The sequence below is a fragment of the Pan troglodytes genome, chromosome 1, assembly GCF_028858775.2.
Source record: "Pan troglodytes isolate AG18354 chromosome 1, NHGRI_mPanTro3-v2.0_pri, whole genome shotgun sequence".
In the NCBI taxonomy this organism is placed as follows: Eukaryota; Metazoa; Chordata; class Mammalia; order Primates; family Hominidae; genus Pan; species Pan troglodytes.
In genome coordinates, this window is record NC_072398.2 from 203,243,294 (window position 1) to 203,264,663 (window position 21,370).

At 43.6% G+C, this 21,370-nt stretch overlaps 1 protein-coding gene and 1 pseudogene across 4 annotated transcripts in view; both read right to left on the reverse strand.

Annotated features, from left to right (window-relative positions):
- The window catches only part of FAM76A (family with sequence similarity 76 member A), a 37,419-nt gene that overhangs the window by 13,720 nt on the left and 2,329 nt on the right, over positions 1-21,370 (reverse strand). Inside the window, exons 3-7 of one of the 4 annotated variants that reach the window (XM_054664628.2) lie at positions 19,008-19,109; positions 16,688-16,742; positions 15,167-15,319; positions 4,637-4,794; positions 272-358 (exon numbers count right to left, since the gene is read on the reverse strand). In XM_054664628.2, coding sequence (XP_054520603.1) covers positions 272-358; positions 4,637-4,794; positions 15,167-15,319; positions 16,688-16,742; positions 19,008-19,109 — 555 coding nt within the window. The remainder of the gene's footprint in view (positions 1-271; positions 359-4,636; positions 4,795-15,166; positions 15,320-16,687; positions 16,743-19,007; positions 19,110-21,370) is intronic. The other 3 variants (XM_513248.7, XM_054664629.2, XM_001149694.7) reach the window with 3 other exon arrangements.
- Positions 8,735-9,455, reverse strand: LOC104007050 (ribulose-phosphate 3-epimerase-like; annotated as a pseudogene).

The following is a 21,370-nucleotide window of genomic DNA, read 5'->3' on the forward strand; positions in this document are numbered from 1 at the left end:
CTGCACTCCAGCCTGAGTGACAGAGTGAGACTGTCTCTTAAAAAAAAATTATAATTTAGTGGACTGCAGAATTCAATTGCTATTAAATCAAGTTACGAGTTCTTATCTTTTAATGACAAGATTAGATTTATAAACAAATATCAGTACTGCTTACTTGTAAGATTCACTGACAGCCACAGACTAATTCCAAGGCAGACCCTAAATGTATTCCTGTTTCAGGAACTGTGTATGCATTTCAAATGTGTGCGCACACATACTCCAACTGGCTCACCTGTCTCCATTAGTTGTGATTGACTCAAACTTGGACTTTTTCTTTGGGATTTCATTTTGAATTGAAGATGTAGAAAGTGTTTTCTGGCTTTTAATGGCAAAAATAGAGAGACACACATTAGAAATCAAAGATTAACAAAACATCACAATGAAAGTCTGTCAAATAGACCAATGTTAAGACAGCAGCTCTTCTATGCAAGAGCTAATAATTCTTGATTAATAAAGAATCTACCAAGGTGATGATTTTGTAGGCCTGGATGGATGGGTAGCTAGTTTCCACAGGATCAAAAAAAAAATTCTTGGCCTTAATTAATTAAATATTACCTGCTTTATTAATAACCATGAGAACAAATATCAATAAAACTTCAATAAGAGGCCGGGCGCGGTGGCTCACGCCTGTAATCCCAGCACTTTGGGAGGCTGAGGCGGGCGGATCACGAGGTCAGGAGATTGAGACCATCCTGGCTAACACGGTGAAACCCCATCTCCACTAAAACTACAAAAAATTAGCCGGGCGAGGTGGCGGGCGCCTGTAGTCCCAGCTACGCGGGAGGCTGAGGCAGTAGAATGGCTTGAACCCCGGGGGGCGGAGCCTGCAGTGAGCCGAAATCAATCCACTGCACTCCAGCGTGAGCCGAGATCAATCCACTGCACTCCCAGCAATCCACTGCACTCCAGCCTGGCGAGACTCCGCCTCAAAAAAAAAAAAAAACTTTAATAAGAAGTATAATCTGTCTTCTAGTTTAAAAAGTTCTTTTGGCTGAGCGCGGTGGCTCACGCCTGTAATCCCAGCACTTTGGGAGGCCGAGGTGGATGGATCACGAGGTCAGGAGATCGACACCATCCTGGCTAACACGGTAAAACCCCGTCTCTACTAAAAATATAAAAATTAGCCGGGCGTGGTAGCGGGCACCTGTAGTCCCAGCTACTTGGGAGGCTGAGGCAGGAGAATGGCGTGAACCCGGGAGGCAGAGCTTGCAGTGAGCCGAGACTGTGCCACTGCACTCCAGCCTGGGCGACAGAGCGAGACTCCGTCTCAAAAAAAAAACAAAAAACTTCTTTTACATTCACTGTCTCACATGCATCTTATAATTCTGTGAGGTATAGATAAGTTATTATTTCTACTGTACAGAAATAGCTCAAGATCAACTTATCTACCAAGGCACATATAGCTAGTTAGAAGTAAAGCTGGGACTAGAAACCAGGTCAATATATTTGAACTCCTAGTCTAGTTTTATTTTTATTTTTATTTTTTTGAGATGGAGTCTCACTCTGTCACCCAAGCTGGAGTGCAGTGGCACGATCCTGGTTCACTGCAACCTCCGCCTCCTGGCTTCAAGTGATCCTTACACCTCAGCCTCCCGAATAGCTGGGACTACAGGTGCGCACCAGCCACCACACCCAGTTAATTTTTTATTTTTTGGTAGAGACGGGTTTCACCATGTGAGCCAAGCTAGTCTCGAACTCCTGACCTCAAGTGATCCACCTGCCTCGGCCTCCCAAAGTGCTGGGATTACAGGTGTGAGCCACCACACCCAGCCAGTCTAGTTCTTCTTCACTATATTTGTGTTAACCTACTGGTATCTCAGTCAAACTACAAGACTAAAAATCAGTTTTAGCCCCAATAAGTTCACTCAAAACTGGTCTTGAAACAAAAGCTGGAAGTCTGTCTCTGCTGTGCAATCCTTTCACTTTGATGGGTGTTCAACAGCCAAGTTCAAAGGATTCCTCAGACCTTTTCTTACTTGACCTCTCTTCAGCATTTGATACCACTGATACTGCATCCTTCTTCAAATGTTCTCCTCGTTTGGTCATCCCACTTTTGTGACAGCTGCTTCTTAGTTCCTAATCCTTAAATACTGAATGCTTTTAGAGTTCCATTCTCAGCCCTGAATCTGAATTACATCATTTAAGAGCATGATTTTAACAACTACCTATCATAAGTGGTTGGAAATGGTGTTAACTATATCACCTGCATTAGAATCATCTGGGATGTTTATAAAATAATGTAGATTCCTGGACTCTGTCCTAGGTCCTACTGAATTAAATTCTGGGGTGGGACTGCTGCAGGAATCTGCTTTTTAATTTTTTTTTTATTTTAGAGAGAGTGCCTTGCTCTGTTGCCCAGGCTGGAGTGCAATGGCATAATCATGGCTCACAGCAAGCCTCAAACTCCAAGGCTTAAAGCGATCCTCCTATCTCAGCCACCCAAGTAGCTGGGACTACAGGTGTGTGCCACTACACCTGGCTAATATTGTTTTTTGTAGAGATGGGGTCTCATTATGTTGTTCCTGCTAGTCTCAAACTCCTGGCATCAAGCAACCCTCCCACCTCGGCCTCCCAGAGCGTTGGGTTTATGGGTGTAAGCCAGCCAATGTATCTGGCCGGAATCTGCATTTTCAAATAATCCCTACCCCCAGTGATTCTTTTTATTGTTGCTGTTTCTTTTTGAGATAGAGTCTCGCTCTGTCACCGAGTATGGAGTGCGGTGGCACGATCTCAACTTACTGCAACCTCCGCCTCCTGGGTTCAAGCGATTCTCCTGCCTCAGCCTCCTGAGTAGCTGGGATTACAGGCAGGCAACACCACACCTGGCCACTTTTTGTATTTTTTGTTTTAGTAGAAACAGGGTTTCACCATGTTGGTCAGGCTGGTCTCGAACTCTTGACCTCGTGATGCGCCCGCCTTGGCCTCCCAAAGTGCTGGCATTACAGGTGTGAGCCACTGCGCCCAGCTAGATTCTTATGTGCTACCTATGGCCCATGTCCAAACCTCTCTTCTAAGTTCTAGGCTAAGCTCCTAAAAGTAATTCTTCATGCTTCAAACTCAACTTTCCAAAACTAGACCCATTTTCTCCCCTTCCTACATTCTCTCTCAGTTAAGGCTCTATCTATTCACCCAAATAAGAAACCCAGGAATTATCCTTTACTTACTCAGCTCTTGCCCATGTGTCTGTTCATCAGATTATCTGTTTCTCATAATTCTCCATCCAAAACATCTTCCTGAATCAGCCTTTTCAATCTTCCACTGCCACTGCCTCAGGTGAGGTTCTTGTTTTAACATCTCTTACCCAAACTCTTAGAAAAAAGCCTTTAATTAGCCCCCAGTCCCTTTTTCCTCCAATGCATTCTCCACACTAGTAGTCAGGGTTAATTTTTTAAATGAAGATTTGGTCTCTCCTCTGCATAGATCCCTTCAATAGCTTCCCACTAACACCCTGACCTCAGGATCAAGTTTCCATTCCTTACCAGGATGCAGGACCCCTTTTTCCTTCCATTCCCCAGCTCCCAGCCAAAAGCCCCAGCAATATAAAAGGACTTACAATTCTCCAGGGTTCCATTTGGTCTCATGCCCTCCATGCCTTTGCAAATGCTATTCTCTCAGCCTAGAATGCCTCTGCCCATTCCTTCCCTGAGGATTCCAACTCGTCCTAAGATCTAGCTCTAATGCCAGCTCTTCTCCAAGCCTGCTTGCCTGACTTCTCAAGGCAGTTAATTACTACCCTCATGTCTGCATTCTTGACACGTTTCCACTGTGGTACCTGTTACATTATACTAAGATCATCTGTTTATAAGTCTGTCTTTCCTACCAGACTGCATACTCTTGGAGAGCAGCATGACTTGCATTCAGCTCTTCATTCCCACCAGCATCCCTGACCCGTGAGAATACTTAATGCTTGCTGATTAAACAAAGTCATAATGGTAATAACAAAACAAACAAACAAAAAAACCTGAAATGTATTGAATATTTTCTATATGCCAGTTATAAAAACAATCACTGTGCATGTACTATCTAATTTATCTTCACAACAACCCCATGAGGTAATACTATCACTTCCCTCATTTTACAGATGAGAAAACTTGCCCAAGATCCCCGCAGAGAACCTGGCAGAGCCAGCATTCCATCCAGAGCCAGAACCATTAACAATACTAGATACTCTGAAAGGACGCTTAAAACAACAATGAAAAGACATCTTTTTGACTAGGTGCCACCAGGACAAACCTAGGACATCTATCAGCCTCCTGGCTAAATATGCATTGAAAAAGCTGTATCTCTCAGAAAGTGAAATGTCCAATTTTCTGGAGAGAGAATCCACTCTAAGGGTGAGAACACTACAAACGAAGTTCCACAAACATTTCAGACACAATACAAAGTCAGGAAATCCTGACACTTTATGGAAATCTCTCTGGTCCTTGGAAGATATATGAACTATAAAATATGACAAATGAGCTTCCTCCTACAGACTAGTACCTACAGAGAATATAGAAAATGTATATGAGATGGTAGTATGTACCATGACGGTTATGTGAGCATTACATCTGACCTACCAGCACTTCTAGTCCTATCTCATGTGTCTTGAGGTTACCTGTTATAATGGCCACCACCACTCAGGCGACTATACTGCTCCTTCTCCTGGTGGCCAGCACGAGAAGAGCTACTCAGGTGTTTCCTCTGCTCTTTGGTCTTCTGAAGGACCCGTTTGTATGAAAGTGTGCACAGCCAGCATAGCAATTTCCCATCTACCTGAAAGACAAGGAGACAAAGATAAAGAAGAGGGAATTTAGCGCAGTGGCTGCAAACGTGGTATTGGGAGCTAGAATCTTTGGGTTCAGTCCCAGTTCTGAAACTTATGTGCTGTGACTTTGGGCATGTCACAGGGGGCTGCTACAAGGATCTAGTGACATAATGTAGGTAAAGCACTTAACATAGTGCCAGGCACATAAAAGTTGCTTAATAAATTTCAGCTGCCGGGCCGGGCGCGGTGGCTCATGCCTGTAATCCCAGCACTTTGGGAGGCCAAGGTGGGTAGATCACGAGGTCAGGAGATTGAGACCATCCTGGCCAACGTGGTGAAACCCCGTCTCTACTAAAAATACAAAAATTAGCCAGGCATGGTGTCGTGCACCTGTAGTCCCAGCTACTCAGGAGGCTGAGGCAGAAGAATCGCTTGAACCCAGGAGGCGGAGGTTGTGGTGAGCCGAGATCGCGCCATGGCACTCTAGCCTGGCAACAGAGCGTGACTCCATCTCAAAATAAATAAATAAATTAAATTAAATAAATAAATTTCAGCTGCTAATTTTATGTATTTTTGTTTTGTTTCTCTTCAAGTTAGCAAACACAGACGAGTAAAATTCTCACAAGACCACGGTTCTCATTAAGGAAAACTCAGCAGGGAGAAGAGAAGACAGAAGATGAATTATAAAATTCACATTTACAGTTTTTTGGATTTTTTTTTTTTTTAGTGATAGGATCTCACTCACCCAGACTGGAATGCAGTGGTGTGATTGTAGTACACTACAACCTTAAACTTCTGGGCTCAAGCAATCCTCCTGCCTCAGCATCCTGAGTAGCCAGGACTACAGGTACATGCCACCATGCTCACCTAATCAGGTGTTGTTTTTTTTTTTCCCCCCCAAACAGGGTCTTGCTCTGTTGCCCAGACTGGAGAGCAGTGGTATGATCTCAGCTCACTGCAACCTCCACCTCCTGGGCTCAGGCAATCCTCCCACCTCAGCCTACCGAATAGCTGGAACTACAGGTGTGCACCACCATGTGTGGCTAATTTTTGTATTTTTTTGTAGAGACAGGGTTTCACCATGTTGCCCAGGCTGGTCTTGAACTCCTGAGGTCAAGTGATCTCCTGTCTTGGCCTCCCAAAGTGCTGAACTTACAGGCGTGAGCCACTGCACCTGGCCATTTTTTTAAAAATGACAAAATTTGTATATATTTATTGTGTAAAACATGTTTTGAGATATGTACACTTCAGGAGGCTGAGGCAGGTGGACTGCGTGAGCCCAAGAGTTCGAAACTACTCTGGGCAATGTGGCAAAACCCACCTACAAAAAGAAACACAACAAAAATTAGCCAGGTGTGGTGGTGCATGCCTGTAGTCCCAGCTACTAGGGAGGCTGAGGTGGGAGAATCACTTGAGCCTGGGAGGTCAAGGCTGCCATGAGCTGTAAGCATGCCACTGTACTACAGTCTTGGTGACAGAGCGAGACCCTTTCTCAAAAATGAATAAATAAATATTTTTTAAAAATGTATGCATTGTGGAATGGCTAAATCAAGCTAATTAACACGCATTACCTCATATAATTTTTGTTTGTTTGTTTTTGAGACAGTCTTGCTGTGTTGCCCAGGCTGGAGTTGCAGTGGCACAGTCTCAGCTCACTGCAACCTCCATCTCCTGGGTTCAAGCAATTCTCCTACCTCAGCCTCCCAAGTAGCTGGGATTACAGCGCCTGCCACCACACCCAGCTAATTTTTTTTTGTATTTTTAGTAGAGACGGAGTTTCACCACGATGGCCAGGCTGGTCTCGAACCCCTGACCTCGTGATCTGCCCGCCTCGGCCTCCCAAAGTGCTGGGATTACAGGTGTGAGCCACTGCACCTCGCCCAGTTGTGTTTTTGTTTGTTTTTTTGTGGTGAGAACATTTAAAATCTACTCTCTTAACAATTTTCAAGAGTACATTTTATTAACTATAATCACCATGTTGTACAATGGATCTCTTCAACTTATTCCTCCTATGTAACTGAAATCCTTTGGCCAACATCTCCCCAAACCCACCCTCCTATACCTCAGTTTTAATACTTTATAAATGGTTCACAAAGTGGTATGCTGGATACCATCTCTCAGATGGAAAGACGGTCCCCAGAGAAAGAACAATGAGTGAACAGCTTCCTGGGCCCAGTCCCTCGTGGTGGCCTGCCATGGCACTGTTTGAATTAGAAAAAGTTGACTCCTTTGAGCAAAAGTAACTCTGCACCATGGAGAAGGGCCCAAAGCTAGGAAAGTATAATGTGGCTTCTGCCACCCTCTGAAGCTGTGGTGTCTCCGTGCAGCATTCAGACTGAAAAACCACTGGAGGACACACTAGGACAGGTGACAGGGCAGCAGGGCTGGCTGGAATTTCTCAGGTTAGACAGGGAGTATGCTGATACATTACGGAATTTTACAGTTTTCATTTCTTATTTCTGAAATTAGATCTTGTGCCTCATCTTGAACATGGGTAGGCCACGTCATTATTTACCTGAAGTGTTTTATTTCATGGGCAAAAGCCTCTTTGCTCCCCATCCCCCAACCCATCAGTAAGTCCATCAGTCTGAATCTACTCACTTCTTTCTAACTCCACTGCTTCCATTTTACTAAAGACATACTCATCTCTCACTGCTGTGAGAGCTGCCCAAATGCTCACCCTACCTCCAATAAGCTATTTCCCCATAGCCGCCAAAGGGTTTCTTAAATGTAAATGATTACATCCTCTCTTTTTTTTTTTTTTTTTGAGATAGAGTCTCACTTTTGTCACCCAGGCTGGAGCACAGAGACACTGTGTTGACTCACTGCAACCTTCGTCTCCTGGCTTCAAGCAATTCTCCTGCCTCAGCCTCCCAAGTAGCTGGGATTACAGGCGCCCATCACCACGCCTGGCTAATTTTTTTATATTTTTAGTAGAGATGGGGTTTCACCACGTTGGCCAGGCTGGTCTCTAACTCCTGACCTCAGGTGATCCACCCACCTTGGCCTTTCAAAGTGCTGGGATTACAGGTGTAAGCCACCGTTGCCTGGCCTGTTTTTCTATTTCTCTCTACTGTAAAATGGAAAAAAAAATTTTTTTATAGTGTAGCTAATATGCCCTCCTTAGGCATTAAGACACATTTCTGTTTGTAACCTTAATGCAGCCATATTTTTACTCTTTATGAAAAATCAAGTGGGCGCAGTGGCTCACACCTGTAATCCCAGCACTTTGGAAGGCTGAGGTAGGCAGATTGCTTGAGACCATGGTGAAACCTTGTCTCGACAAAAAGTACAAAGATTAGCTGGGCGTGGTGGCACATGCCTGTAGTCCTAGCTACTCGGAAGGATCGCCTGAACCTGGGAGGCTGAGGCTGTAGTGAGTCTAGATTGTACTACTTGTACTCCAGCCTGGATGACAGAGTGAAACTCTGCCTCAAAAAAAAAAAAAAAAAAAAAAAAAAAATCAAATCTCCCAATAAAAACTGGGTATTTCACCACATGAATTGTTGTTTTTTTTTTTTTTGAGACGGAGTTTCGCTCTTGTTGCCCAGGCTGGAGTGTAATGGCGTGATCTCAGCTCACTGCAACCTCCGCCTCCCAGGTTCAAGCAATTCTCCTGCCTCAGCCTCATGAGTAGCTGGGATTATAGGATTATAGGCATGCACCACCACGCCCGGCTAATTTTGTATTTTAGTAGAGATGGGGTTTCTCCATGTTGAGGCTGGTCTCGAGCTCCTGACCTCAGGTGATCCTCCCTCCTCGGCCTCCCAAAGTGCTGGGATTACAGGTGTGAGCCACCACACCCGGGCCCCACATGAATTGTTAAATTGCTTCACTAAAAATGTAGTTAGACATGCCAATTTGTAACCTCTTAGAATATTCTGCACAATCAATTTTAATCATTAGAATGAATAATTGCTCAGAAAAGCAGTATTGCCTCAGCTGCAATATGATTTGGTAGTCAATATTCCTGTTTTCTGGTAAAAAGGAGATCTCACGAGCAGCAACATTGGGCTCCTTGTGGTCTCACTGATCAAGAGAATGTTTTTGAGTGGCTTCTGAACATATACTTCTTAACAAGTCAATCACAGATCTGGGGTCCTCACTCCTCATAACAACGCTTCCAGACATAATCATGTTAGCTCCTGCCTCTGCACACTTGTGGACAGTGTCAGGACCTACTCCACCATCGACCTCTTATCCAAAGATGGGAACTGGGTCCTCAACCAGTGAATGTTTGGCACCATATCATCCATGAATTTCTGCCTTCCAAACCCAGGTTCCACTGTGATAACCAAGGCCGTATCTATTTGATTAGTCCATGGTGCCAAATACTCAACTGTAGTTCCTGGTTTGATGGTAAGGCCAACCTTCATCCCATTCTCCCAAATGTCTTCAATCAAAGCCTCTGAGTACTTAGTAGCCTCTAGATGAAAGATGTACTGACTGGCTTCTGCTATAGCTATTGATTTTACCCACTGTTCCAGCTTGGACACCATCACATGTATGTCAAAGAAAAGGTCCTGGACTAGCTGCTTTTGAAAGCTTTCTACCACAGGATAACCAAAGGTGACGTTGGGAACAAAGTGCCCATCCATGACATCCAGGTGGACCCAGAGTCTAGAATACAGAGGCACTTGACCCTATGAGTCCATCTTCTCTCCTTAAAACCCAATGGTTTCTCATCATAGCTTAAAATTCAAACTCTGTACCATAGCCTATTTTTTTTAACATTATCATTTATTTATTTATTGCTAACATGAATTCAAAGCAAGTATGCATTTTTGTGACAGGGTCTCACAATCTCGCCCAGGCTGGAGTGCAGTGGTGCAATCTTGGCTCACTGCAGCCTCGACTTCCCAGGCTCAGGTGAGCCTCCTACCTCAGCCTCCCAAGTAGCTGAGACTACAGGCGTGCACCACCACATCCTGCTAATTTTTTGTATTTTTTATAGAGACGGGCTTTTGCCATGTTGTCCAGGCTGGTCTCCAACTCCTGGGCTCAAGTGATCCCCCTGCCTCGGCCTCCCAAAGTGCTACGATTACAGGTGTGAGCCACCACACCCTGCCATATGCAGTTTTTTTTTATACTAGAACAAATCAGAAAATTGAGACATAATTGCCATCATCAAATCTTAATCCTTAGAGAAAAACATTTCCACGAGGTTGGCCTGAAGACACTAAGATTCTACCAGTTTTTGAGGCGTTCCATATTTAAGTAGTGTAGGCACTGTGGTTACTTCCAAGTTTTTTCTGAAGTCATTATTTGGATCTTTCCAATAAGGCTTTTCTTCTACTTGGCAGTAGGCGAACACACATCCTTCACTAACATGCTTCAGCCCCTGGTTCAGCATGCATACAATAGGGGCACCAGCTTTTCCTCCAGCATCCTTAGAACTGATAAAGTAGGTGAAAATGGTCTTGTCATTGTGGCGTTCCACAGCCCAGGTGAACTCCTCAAAGCTTCACACACACCTCCTTGTAGTGTAGTGGGCTATCTGCAGTGTGCCTCATGGCCTATGTTGACTTAAATATAGCCCCTTACCTGCCTCTATAACCTTGTTTCCTTCCTTTTCCCCAGGTTCACTCCATCTTCTTTCTGTTCTAATCATGTGCCAAGCTCATTCCTGCCTTAAGGATTTTCCATAGCTGGTCCTTCTTCCTGGAATTTTTGTCCTCCAGAGCTTCCCATGGCTACCACCTTTTCATCATCCTAGTTTCCACTCAAATGTTATTTCCTCAGAGGTTCTCCTGATTGCCCAATATAGGCTGACTTCCCAGTCACTCTCTGTCATGTACTTTATTTCTTTATAGCACTAATATCTAAAATTTATGTTAATTTATTTTTCTCCTCACCCTTTTCTCTTTCACACACATAAATGTAAGCTCTGTGAGAGTAAGGTCTTGTCTGTTCAGTTCATTAGTTTATTTCTAATACCTGGAACAGTGTCTGGTACATGATAGGCATTTAATTTTTTGTTAAGAAACGTTAACAATGAACTTGGAAACCAAACTTCAATCTGGTTCATTTCACGGTTATGGGATATGGCCTGAAAGTCTGTTTATTATTATTATTATTATTTTTTTTTTTTTGAGACAGAGTCTTGCTCTGCCACCCAGGCTGGAGTGCAGGGGCGTGATCTTGGCTCACTGCAGGATTCAAGCTATTCTCCTGCCTCAGTCTCCCGAGTAGCTGGGATTACAGGCATGTGCCACCATGCCCGGCTTATTTTTGTATTTTTAGTAGAGACGGGGTTTCACCATGTTGGCCAGGCTGATCTCGAACTCCTGACCTTGTGATCCACCCTCCTCAGCCTTCTAAAGTGCTGGGATTACAGGCGTGAGCCACTACGCCTGGCCTATTATTATTTTTTTAGAGACAAAGTCTCACTATGTTACTCAGGCTGGACTCGAACTCCTGGGCTCAAGTGATCCTCCCACCTCAGCCTCTAGGGTAGCTGGAACTACCACAGGATGCCATCAGGCCTGGCTTGAAGACCTAATTTTATTTATTTTATAGATAGGGTCTCATTCTCTCACCCACATTGCAGTGCAGGGGTATAATTACAGCTCACTGGAGCCTCGTACTCCTAGGCTCAAGAGATCTTCCCACCTCAGCCTCCCAAGTAGCTGGAACCACACATGCACCACCACGCCTGGCTAATTTTTTTTTTCTGTTTTGTTGTTGTTGTTGTTGTTGTTGTTTTGAGATGGAGTCTCACTCTGTTACCCAGCCTGGAGTGCAGAGGCACGATCTCAGCTCACTGCAACCTCTGCCTCCCAGGTTCAAGCGATTCTCCCACCTCAGCCTGCTGAGTAGCTGGGATTATAGGCACATGCCACCATGCCCGGCTAATTTTTGTATTTTTTGTAGAAACAGGGTTTCACCATGTTGGCCAGGCTGGTCTTAATCTCCCGACCTCAAGTGATCTGCCTGCCTTGGCCTCCCAAAGTGCTGGGATTACAGCCGTGAGCCAATGTGCCTGGCCAAGATTTTTGTATTTTTAATAGTGACAGGGTTTTGCCATGTTGCCCAGGCTGGTCTTGAACTCCTGGCCTCAAGCGATCCGCCCACTTCAGCCTCCCAAAGTGCTGGGATTACAGGCATGAGCTACCGCACCTGGCATTTAAGGCATAATTTTAAAACACCCTGTAAGACCTTCCCCAGGTAAGAGCTTTCATTAAAGGGTTTAAAACAATACAACTCTACTAAAAGAGAACAAACAATGAATATAAAAATTGCACATACATCCACAAGACATTTTTTTCAGATCTGTCTCTTAACAATAAACTTTAGAAATAAAAGAGCAGGCCAGGCACGGTGGCTCATGCTTGTAATCCTAGCACTTTGGGAGGCTGAGGCGGGTAGATCACCTGAGATCAGCAATTCGAGAGCAGCCTGACTAACATGGAGAAACCCTGCCTCTACTAAAAATACAAAATTAGCTGGGCATGGTGGCGCATGCCTGTAATCCCAGCTACTCGGGAGGCTGAGGCAGGAGAATTGCTTGAACGTGGGAGGTGGAGGTTGTGGTGAGCCGAGATCGTGCCATTGCACTCTAGCCTGGGCAACAACAACAGCGAAACTCCGTCTCAAACAACAACAACAACAAAAAGAAATAAAAGAGCACTGGCCAGACGTGGTGGCTCACATCTGTACTCCCAGCATTTTGGGAGGCCGAGGTGGGCTGATCACTTGAGGTCAGTAGTTTGAGGTCAGGAGTTCGAGACCAGCCTGGCCAACACGGTGAAACCCCATCTCTACTAAAAATACAAAAATTAAAAAAAGAATAAAAAAATAAAAAAATTAGCCAGGCGTGGTGGCGCACACCTGTAATCCCAGCTGCTCTGGAGGCTGAGGTAGGAGAATCACTTGAACCTGGGAGGCAGAGGTTGTGGTGAGCTGAGGTCGTGCCACTGCACTCCAGCCTGGGTGATAGACTGAGACTCCATCTCAAAAAAATAAAATAAAATAGCATCCTCTGAGATTTAAACTATCAAAAACAAATCATCATAGATAACACTGAGTATTTTTCATGTACCAGATTCCGTTCTAAGAGTTTTACTAGTATCTTGACCTTTGTAACAGCACTGAGATCTGATCATCCCCTTTTACAGATGTGGAAACTGAGGCATTGATAGATTAACATGCCCAAAGTCACACAGTTAATAAGTGACAGAACTAAGATTTCAATCCACACATTCTGAGTCCAGATACCCTCCCCTCTTTTCTTTTTTTTGAGATGAAGTCTCGCTCTGTTGCCCAGGCTAGAGTGCAGTGGTGTAATCTTGGCTCACTGCAACCTCTGCCTCCCGGGTTCAAGCAATTCTCCTGCCTCAGCCTCCCAAGTAGCTGGGATTACAGGTGTGCGCCACCATGCCCGGTTAATTTTTTTATATTTTTGGTAGAGACGGGGTTTCATCATGTTAGCCAGGCTGGTCTCAAACTCCTGACCTCGTGATCCATCCACTTCAGCCTCCCAAAGTGTTGGGATTACAGGCACGAGCCACCAGGCTTGGCCCAGATCCCCTACTCTTAATCCCTAAATTTAGCTCTCTCCTAAAGTTTATGAACATGTAGATGTCTAAAAATTTCTAAATACTTGAGACAGGATTGTAATTTATAAAGCAGAAAGGTAATGAATTCTAGTATAACCAGATTAGTAAAAATGAACTATTCCAATCAGTAATAATACAGGAGCCATTTACTCAGTTATATTATGTGCCAGGTTCAATATTGTTTTATATACCTATCTGAATTACATTTCCCCATGTGTTTGTGAAGTAACTACTGTTATTCCCATGGAGAAAGATGAAGAAAGTGATGCATAATGCGGGTAAGTAGCCAGGGTCATTCAGCTAGCCCCAGGAGTCGGATGGGACCCAGGTTTGGGGGACTGCTGCTTGTGCTACCTCCTGATTACTAATTCAGATTCTTCAATATCTTGATACAGGGAAGAGGTGTCCTGGTTGGCAGGCAGGAGTATCCTGGTCAATGGAAAGTTATATCCTTCCATTGTAAGTTAATGAATTTGGTAAGCAAGAGTCAGCCCTTGAGCCCAAGCACCTCTTAAAAGCACCTCTGGCCACTGAAAAAGAGTTTCTCAACTGCCATCTTTTATTCAACAAATACTTATTGAGCAGCTACTATGTGCCAGGCCACTGGAAATAAAGCAGAGAACGAGATGGACAAAGAGCTCACATTCTAGTCGGGGTGGACAAACATGTAACCAAATAAGCAAGACTAGTTTTCGATATGTGAGATGCTATGAAGACAATAAAATGGTATGATAAATAATGACTAAGGGAGTCAGTAAAAGGTCACTGTGAGCAGGTGGTACCTGAGCTGAAACCTGACATGAGGAGCCAGTTATGAGACTCTAGAGAAGGATGCATTAGGCACAAGGACAGACAGTGCAAAGGTCGGAGTGAGATCCGCATGTCAGACAGACTACAGGGTGGCCAGGATGGCTGGAGCAAGGTGAGAGGTAGAAAGTATGATGCAAGATGAGACTGAGAGCTGGGCATGGGCCTTGCAGGCCATAGAAGGGATTTGAGTTTTATTCTAAGCACAACTGGAAACCCGTGGAGGATTTTAAGCAAGAGAGTAATATGACCAAACTCTAAATCATTTTGATTCTATCAAGGTACACCCTTCCACATAGAGCTTCCCTCTAATGTAATCTTATAATCTTGAATTTCAACAGATAAAAACATTTAAAGAGCCAACAGATAGAAACATTTAAAGAGCCTGATAGTAAAACTGGTAATGCCACTCCATCTTGCTTAAGTTACAATCTCTCCTTTACAGAATTCCATAGAATTCTGCCAATCACCATTTCACTTACGTGATCACTGTAATTCAATTCTCGTGAAATGTTAGAATATAATGGTCCACATTTTATGAATGAAGAAAACAAAATATGAATATCTTCTTTAAGGTCAATAATAGAACCAGGAAAGAAACTGAGAAATCTTTCTTTGTTAAATGTGTGTTTTTTTGTTTTTTTGTTTTTTTGAGATAGAGTCTTGCTCTGTCACTCAGGCTGGAGTGCAGTGGCATGATCTCAGCTCACTGCAACCTCTGCCTCCCGGGTTCAAGTGATTCTTCTGCCCCAGCCTCCTGAGTAGCTGGGACTACAGGCGCATGCCACCACGCCTGGCTAATTTTTTGTATTTTTAGTAGAGACGCGGTTTCACCATGTTAGCCACGATAGTCTTGATCTCCTGACCTCATGATCCACTAGCCTCGGCCTCCCAAACTGCTGGGATTACAGGCATGAGCCACCACGTCCGGCCTATTAAATGTGTTTTTAACACAGTTAGTCCACCTTAATTTCTCTGAAAGGAAAAAAAGAAATCAAGAAAAACAGAGATTTACCTTCTTTCTATCATCTTTCCTGTCAAATGCACACTGCTGCTTGCACTGTTCACAAGAATAGGGTGGTCCATACTTCTTTTCTGAATTTGTGCAGCGCTGGCATTTATTCCCAATAAATGCCGCAATTATGTTGCAATACTGACAAGGTTTGGGCTTAAAAGGGGAAAAAAGAGTCAAGTAAGTATTACTTTCATAAAATACACTGCATTTAAAAAAGCAATAATTCCTACTTTGTAGTTCATTAGTCATGGTACAAATGTATTGCCAACTTCATAAATCTGCTTTTATATTGACCAAATGAAGCCCAGTTCTTTTTTATTGTTGTTGTTTTTGTTTTTTGAGTCTCGCTCTGTTGCCCAGGCTGGAGTGCAGTGGCGCAATCTCAGCTCAATGCAACCTCCACCTCCCGGGTTAAAGCAATTCTCCCTGCCTCAGCCTCCGGAGTAGCTGGGATTACAGGTGCCTGCCACTATGCCCAGCTAATTTTTATATTATTTCCTAGAGATGGGGTTTCACCATGTTGGCCAGGCTGGTCTAGAACTCCTGACCTCAGGTGATCCGCCTGCCTCAGCCTCCCAATGTGCTGGGATTATAGGTGTGAGCCACCACGCCCGGCCATGAAGCCCAATTCTTAATACTATGTGAAGTGTTTTTCTGCACAGGACTATTGATTTTTAAATAAATAAATAAACAAATAACAAAAACCCATTAGTATGTATGCAGAGACTTCTATGAAGCATGCAACAGAACCAGCTCTTTGGAGAAACCAGCAAGGGCTTCCAAATTTCTGAAAAGGCCTCTTTGCTATTATCAGTACATAAACATGTTGGGAGAATGCTTACAAGCACATAACATCCTGAACTGTAACACTAAGAGAAAAAGAGAATCATTCATCAAAATGACTAGTCAACTGTTACCAAACAAAGGGGTCAAAGTTATAAAAATTCATCTTGCCGGGTGCAGTGGCTCACGCCTGTGATCCCAGTGCTTTGGGAGGCTGAGGTGGGCAGATCACTTGAGTTCAGGAGTCCGAGACCAGCCTGACCAACATGGTGAAACCCCATCTCTACTAAAATACAAAAATTAGCCAGGTGTGGTGGCATGTGCCTGTAGTCCCAGCTACTCAGGAGGCTGAGGCAGGAGAATCACTTGAACCCAGGAGGTGGAGGTTGCAGTGAACTTGATCACCATTCCACTCCAGCCTGGGTGACAGACCAAGACTCAGTCACAAAAAAAAAAAAAAAAAAAAAAAAAAAATTTCATCTTTCCCTTTCTCTTTCCATACTGGTCACTGAAGCCTCTCAATGAAAATTATAATCATAATCCTGGCAGTGTGACCATAAACACAGAGTTCCTTAACAATAAGCATTAGCTAAATGTGAAAGCTGAAATCAGTACCAGATATATTACACATAACCATTTATTCTAATAAAAATATTGTAATGGCATTAGTAGGCCACAGAAGGTAAGGTTCCACAAGACCCTAGTACCCACTGTTAGGTTTGAAAATATCCTACTTACCGTTCCATACAACTGCACGTTCTGAGCACATTTCTTGCATATTGTATTGGTTTTACTGTTAAGGAAGAAAGAGACACAGGCTTTTCTTAGAATATCTGAAAACTGATACCTCCTTAAGCCCAAGGAATTTGCTCATTGCTAAGGGCCAAAGTGAGATATGGTCTGGATGCTTGGTTAACACTAGTTTGAGTACCTTTCTAATAACTCTTTTATTTTTATTCAATATTTTTGAGACAGAGTCTCACTCTGTTCCCCAGGCTGGAGTGCAGTGGTGCAATCTGCTCACTATAACCTCTGCCTCCCAAGTTCAAGCGATTCTCACGCCTCAGCCTCCCAAGTAGCTGGAATCATAGGCGTGCACCACCACACCCAACTAATTTTTATATTTTTGATAGAGACAAGGTTTCGCCATGTTGGCCAGGCTGGTCTCAAACTCCTGACCTCAAGCGATCCATCTGCCTTGGCCTCCCAAACTGATGGGATTACAGATGTGAGACACTACACCTAGCCTCTAATAACTCTTTTAATTATTATGTGGCTGGGCGTGGTGGCTCACGCCTATAATCCCAGCACTTTGGGAGGCTGAGGGGGGTGGATCACCTGAGGTCAGGAGTCCGAGACCAGCCTGGCCAACATGGTGAAACTCCATCTCTACTAAAAATACAAAAATTAGCCAGGCGTGGTGGCGCATGCCTGTAATCTCAGCTACTTGGGAGGCTGAGACAAGAGAATCACTTGAACCCGGGAGGCGGAGGTTGCAGTAAGCCGAGACCTCACCACTGCACTCCAGCCTGGGCAACAAAAGCAAAACTCCGTCTCAAAAAAACAAGTGAGGTTTTGGCTAAAATGGAGAGTGAGTTATTTCTGATTATGACATCCCCAAGTATCACTAAATAAAATTATCAGATACAGAAAACACCCTCAAAATATTATACTAAAATGGACTAGCAGGAAAAAAAAATAAATTCTCCTTAATTCGGATGAATAGTTGGGAAATTTGAGGTGACAAATAAAGTATGTGTGTCTGGAATATAAACTCAGAGATTCTATCTTTGCTAACCTTACTCTGTGCTCTCCTTCATAAGTAAAGGCATATGAAAACACCAGAGGTGGGGAAAAAGACACTATGATCAAATATTTTGTCAATATTTAGGCCGGGCACGGTAGCTCATGCCTGTAATCCCAGCACTTGGGAGGCCAAGGCAGGTAGATCACCTGAGGTCAGGAGTTTGAGACCAGCCTGGCCAACATGGTGAAACCATGTCTTTACTAAAAATTCAAAAAAATTAGCCAGGCATGGTGGTGTGTGCCTGTAATCCCAGCTACTCAGGGGGCTGAGGCAGAAGAATCGCTTGAACCTGGGAGATGGAAGTTGCAGTGAGCCAAGATTGTGCCATTGCACTCCAGCCTGGGCAACAGCAAAACTGTGTCTCGAAAAAAAAAAAAAAAAAAAATTTCTGATTTCTCTAAGAGTTAAGCACTGACAAAAATAAAAACATCCTTTGCCTTGTGAAGATCCAGAGGTCCTATTACCTAAATGTGTGAATTAATAAAGCTGCCCAGGGGAAAAATCATCTTCAAATAAAAGTCTAACTCTTCACATGAGGAGGTAAAAATGAATGTCTTATGTATAAGAACAATTTCAACAGTACTTTGGGGCTAAAAACTAATAAATAACATAAAAATCTTAAGGCCAGGCACAGTGGCTCATGCCTGTAATCCCAGCACTTTAGGAGGCTCAGCCTGGGAGTTCAAGGTTTCAGTGGGCTACAATTGTGCCACCGCACTCCAGCCTGAGTGACAGAGTGAGACCCTGTCATACACACACACAAAAAACTCATCTATTCTCTGCTTTGTGATCATTTTCCCATATAATTCCTGTGAAAGTGACTATAAAGTTAAAATAGACAAAAGAAAAACCTCAGAGTAGAAAATATTTAAATTATAAATTATTTTTCAGGGCAATTTTCTGTTACTTTTAAAAGACAGTAAAATAAGTGAAGGACATTCAAAGAAATCTCTAGAAAGAGGATTACCATCAATGATTCTGTGATGTAGAATAGCATTTTGATTTACGCCTAGATTTACTACTGAAGGAATGGGGTAGATGTCAATATATACATATGTTCCTAACATGTTAAAAAACATGCAAAGAAAAACTAACTCTAGGCTGGGCGCGGTGGCTCATGCCTGTAATCCCAGCACTTTGGGAGGCCGAGGCAGGCAGACCACCGGAGGTCCGGAGTTTGAGACCAGCCTGATTAACAAGGAGAAACCCCATCTCTACTAAAAATACAAAATTAGTTGGGTGCGGTGGTACATGCCTGTAATCCCAGCTACTCGGGAGGATGAGGCAGGAGAATCGCTTGAACCTGGGAGGTGGAGGTTGCAGTGAGCCGAGATCGTGCCATTGCACTCTAGCCTGGGCAACAAGAGCGAAACTCTGTCTCAACAACAAAAAAAAAAAAAAAAAGAAAAGAAAAAGAAAAGAAAAACTAACTCTATGATCCATCTTGAATTAATTTGTATGTATAGTGTAAATAAAGGGTCATAGTTCCTATCTCACCCCACATATGAATTAACTCAAGATGGACCACAGACCTAAATTTAAGAGCTAACATATAAAGCTTCTAGAGTATGATTCCACTAACATGAAGTCCCAGAATAGGCAAAACTAATTTATGGTGGAAATGAAAAGTAGAACAGGGGTTGCCTGGAGGAAGCAAGGGTGTGGGGATTGTCTAGGATGGGGCATGAGAGGACTCTATGGGGTGACAGTAACATTCTGTATTTTGATAGGGTTTGGGGCTACACAGATGTCTACGTTTGTAAAACTTGATGCATTTAAGATTTAAGCATGTTAGTGTAAGCCAATTTTGCCACACACACAAAAAAAGAGCTGCAAACAAATATTTAACTCTAAATAATGCTGTGCATGCTGAAGTGTTTAAGGGTCATGTATACTGATGTCTGCAACTTTAAATACATCAGAAATAAAATGAATTCATATAGTGATGGATAGAGAGATGAACAGATGGATAGGTGAATATATAGTAAAGTGTATATGATAGAATTTAAGTAGAGGGCATATGGGTGTTCACTAATTCTTTTAACCTTTTTTTTTTGTTTGAAAACATCCATGATAGGCTGGGTGTGGTCGGTCACGCCTGTAATCCCAGCACTTTGGGAGGCCGAGGCAGGCAGACTGGTTGAGCTCAAGAGTTCTAGACCAGCCTGGGCAATGGCAAGACCCGTCTCTACTAAAGATACAAAAAAAAAAGCCAGGTGTGGTGATGCGCACCCCTGGTCCCAGCTATATGGGAGGCTGAGGTGGGAGGATCATTTGAGCCTGGAGAGGGGAGGTTGCAGTGAGCTGAGATCATCCCACTGCACTCCAGCTTGGGTGACAGAGAGAGACCCTGTCTCGTAAAAGAAAAAAAAAAAATCCATGATAAAATCTTGGAGAAGATAGTCTAAGAATTGAAATGACTAATTAAAAATAGGCTTCTAGGTCTAATGGATGAATTAATAGATCCCACTCTCCTCAAGGCAGGATCACCTACCCTCACAGAAGTTCCACAAGAATCAAACTTGGTACCAAAAAAAATCACTTTGTTGCTATGGAAATGCCCCCTAAAGATGTCTGACCACTCATACCTGCATTTCACACTTTTTTTTTTATTTTGAGACAGAGTTTCCCCGTCACCCAGGCTGGAGTGCAGTGGCGCAATCTCAGCTCACTGCAACCTCCACCTCCTGGGTTCAAGCAATTCTCCTGCCTCAGCCTCCCAAGTAGCTGGGACTACAGGTGTGTGCCACCACACCCAGGTAATTTTTTTGTATTTTTAGTAGAGACTGGGTTTCATCATGTTAGCCAGGATGGTCTCAATCTCCTGACCTTGTGATCCACCTGCCTCAGCCTCCCAAAGTTTTGGGATTACAGGCATGAGCCACCGCACCCAGCCCATTTCACACTTTTAAAAATGAGATTTGCCCAGGTGTGGTGGCTCACGCCTGTAATTCCAACATCTTGAGAGGCTAACGAGGAAGGAATCACTTGGGCCCATGAGTAAGAGACCAGCCTGGGTAACATGGCAAAATCTTATCTCTACAAAAATAAAAAAATTAACTGGGCGTGGTGGCACACACCTGTGGTCCCAGTTACTTGGTAGGCTGAGGTGGGAGGATCACTTGGGCCCGGGAGGTCCAGGCTGCAGTGAGCCATGACGGCTCCACTGCACTCCAACCTGACTGGCAGAGAGAGACTCTGTTTCAAACAAAAAAAGAGATTTGCCCAAGGAAAGTGTAATGGCAAGTGAGTTTCAAATGTGACTAGAGCTAACAAACTCTTATCAGGATTGTCACATTTCCAAAAGTATCTTCTTTGGGCTTATAAATTCTTCAATCTCTGTGTATGTACATATTGAAACATGAGGCTCATGTTTTACTGTTGTGGGATTGGTTTCTTCTTGTCAAAAAGATTATAATCACAATATAAAATGATCAAGGGTCTTAAAAAGAACTTTAAAAATTTAAGCAGGCTGGGTGTGGTGGCTCACGCCTGTAATCCCAGCACTTTGTGAGGCTGAGGTGGGTGGATCACGAGGTCAGGAGTTCAAGACCAACCTGGCCAAGATGGTGAAACCCCGTCTACTAAAAATACAAAAAAACTAGCCGGACGTG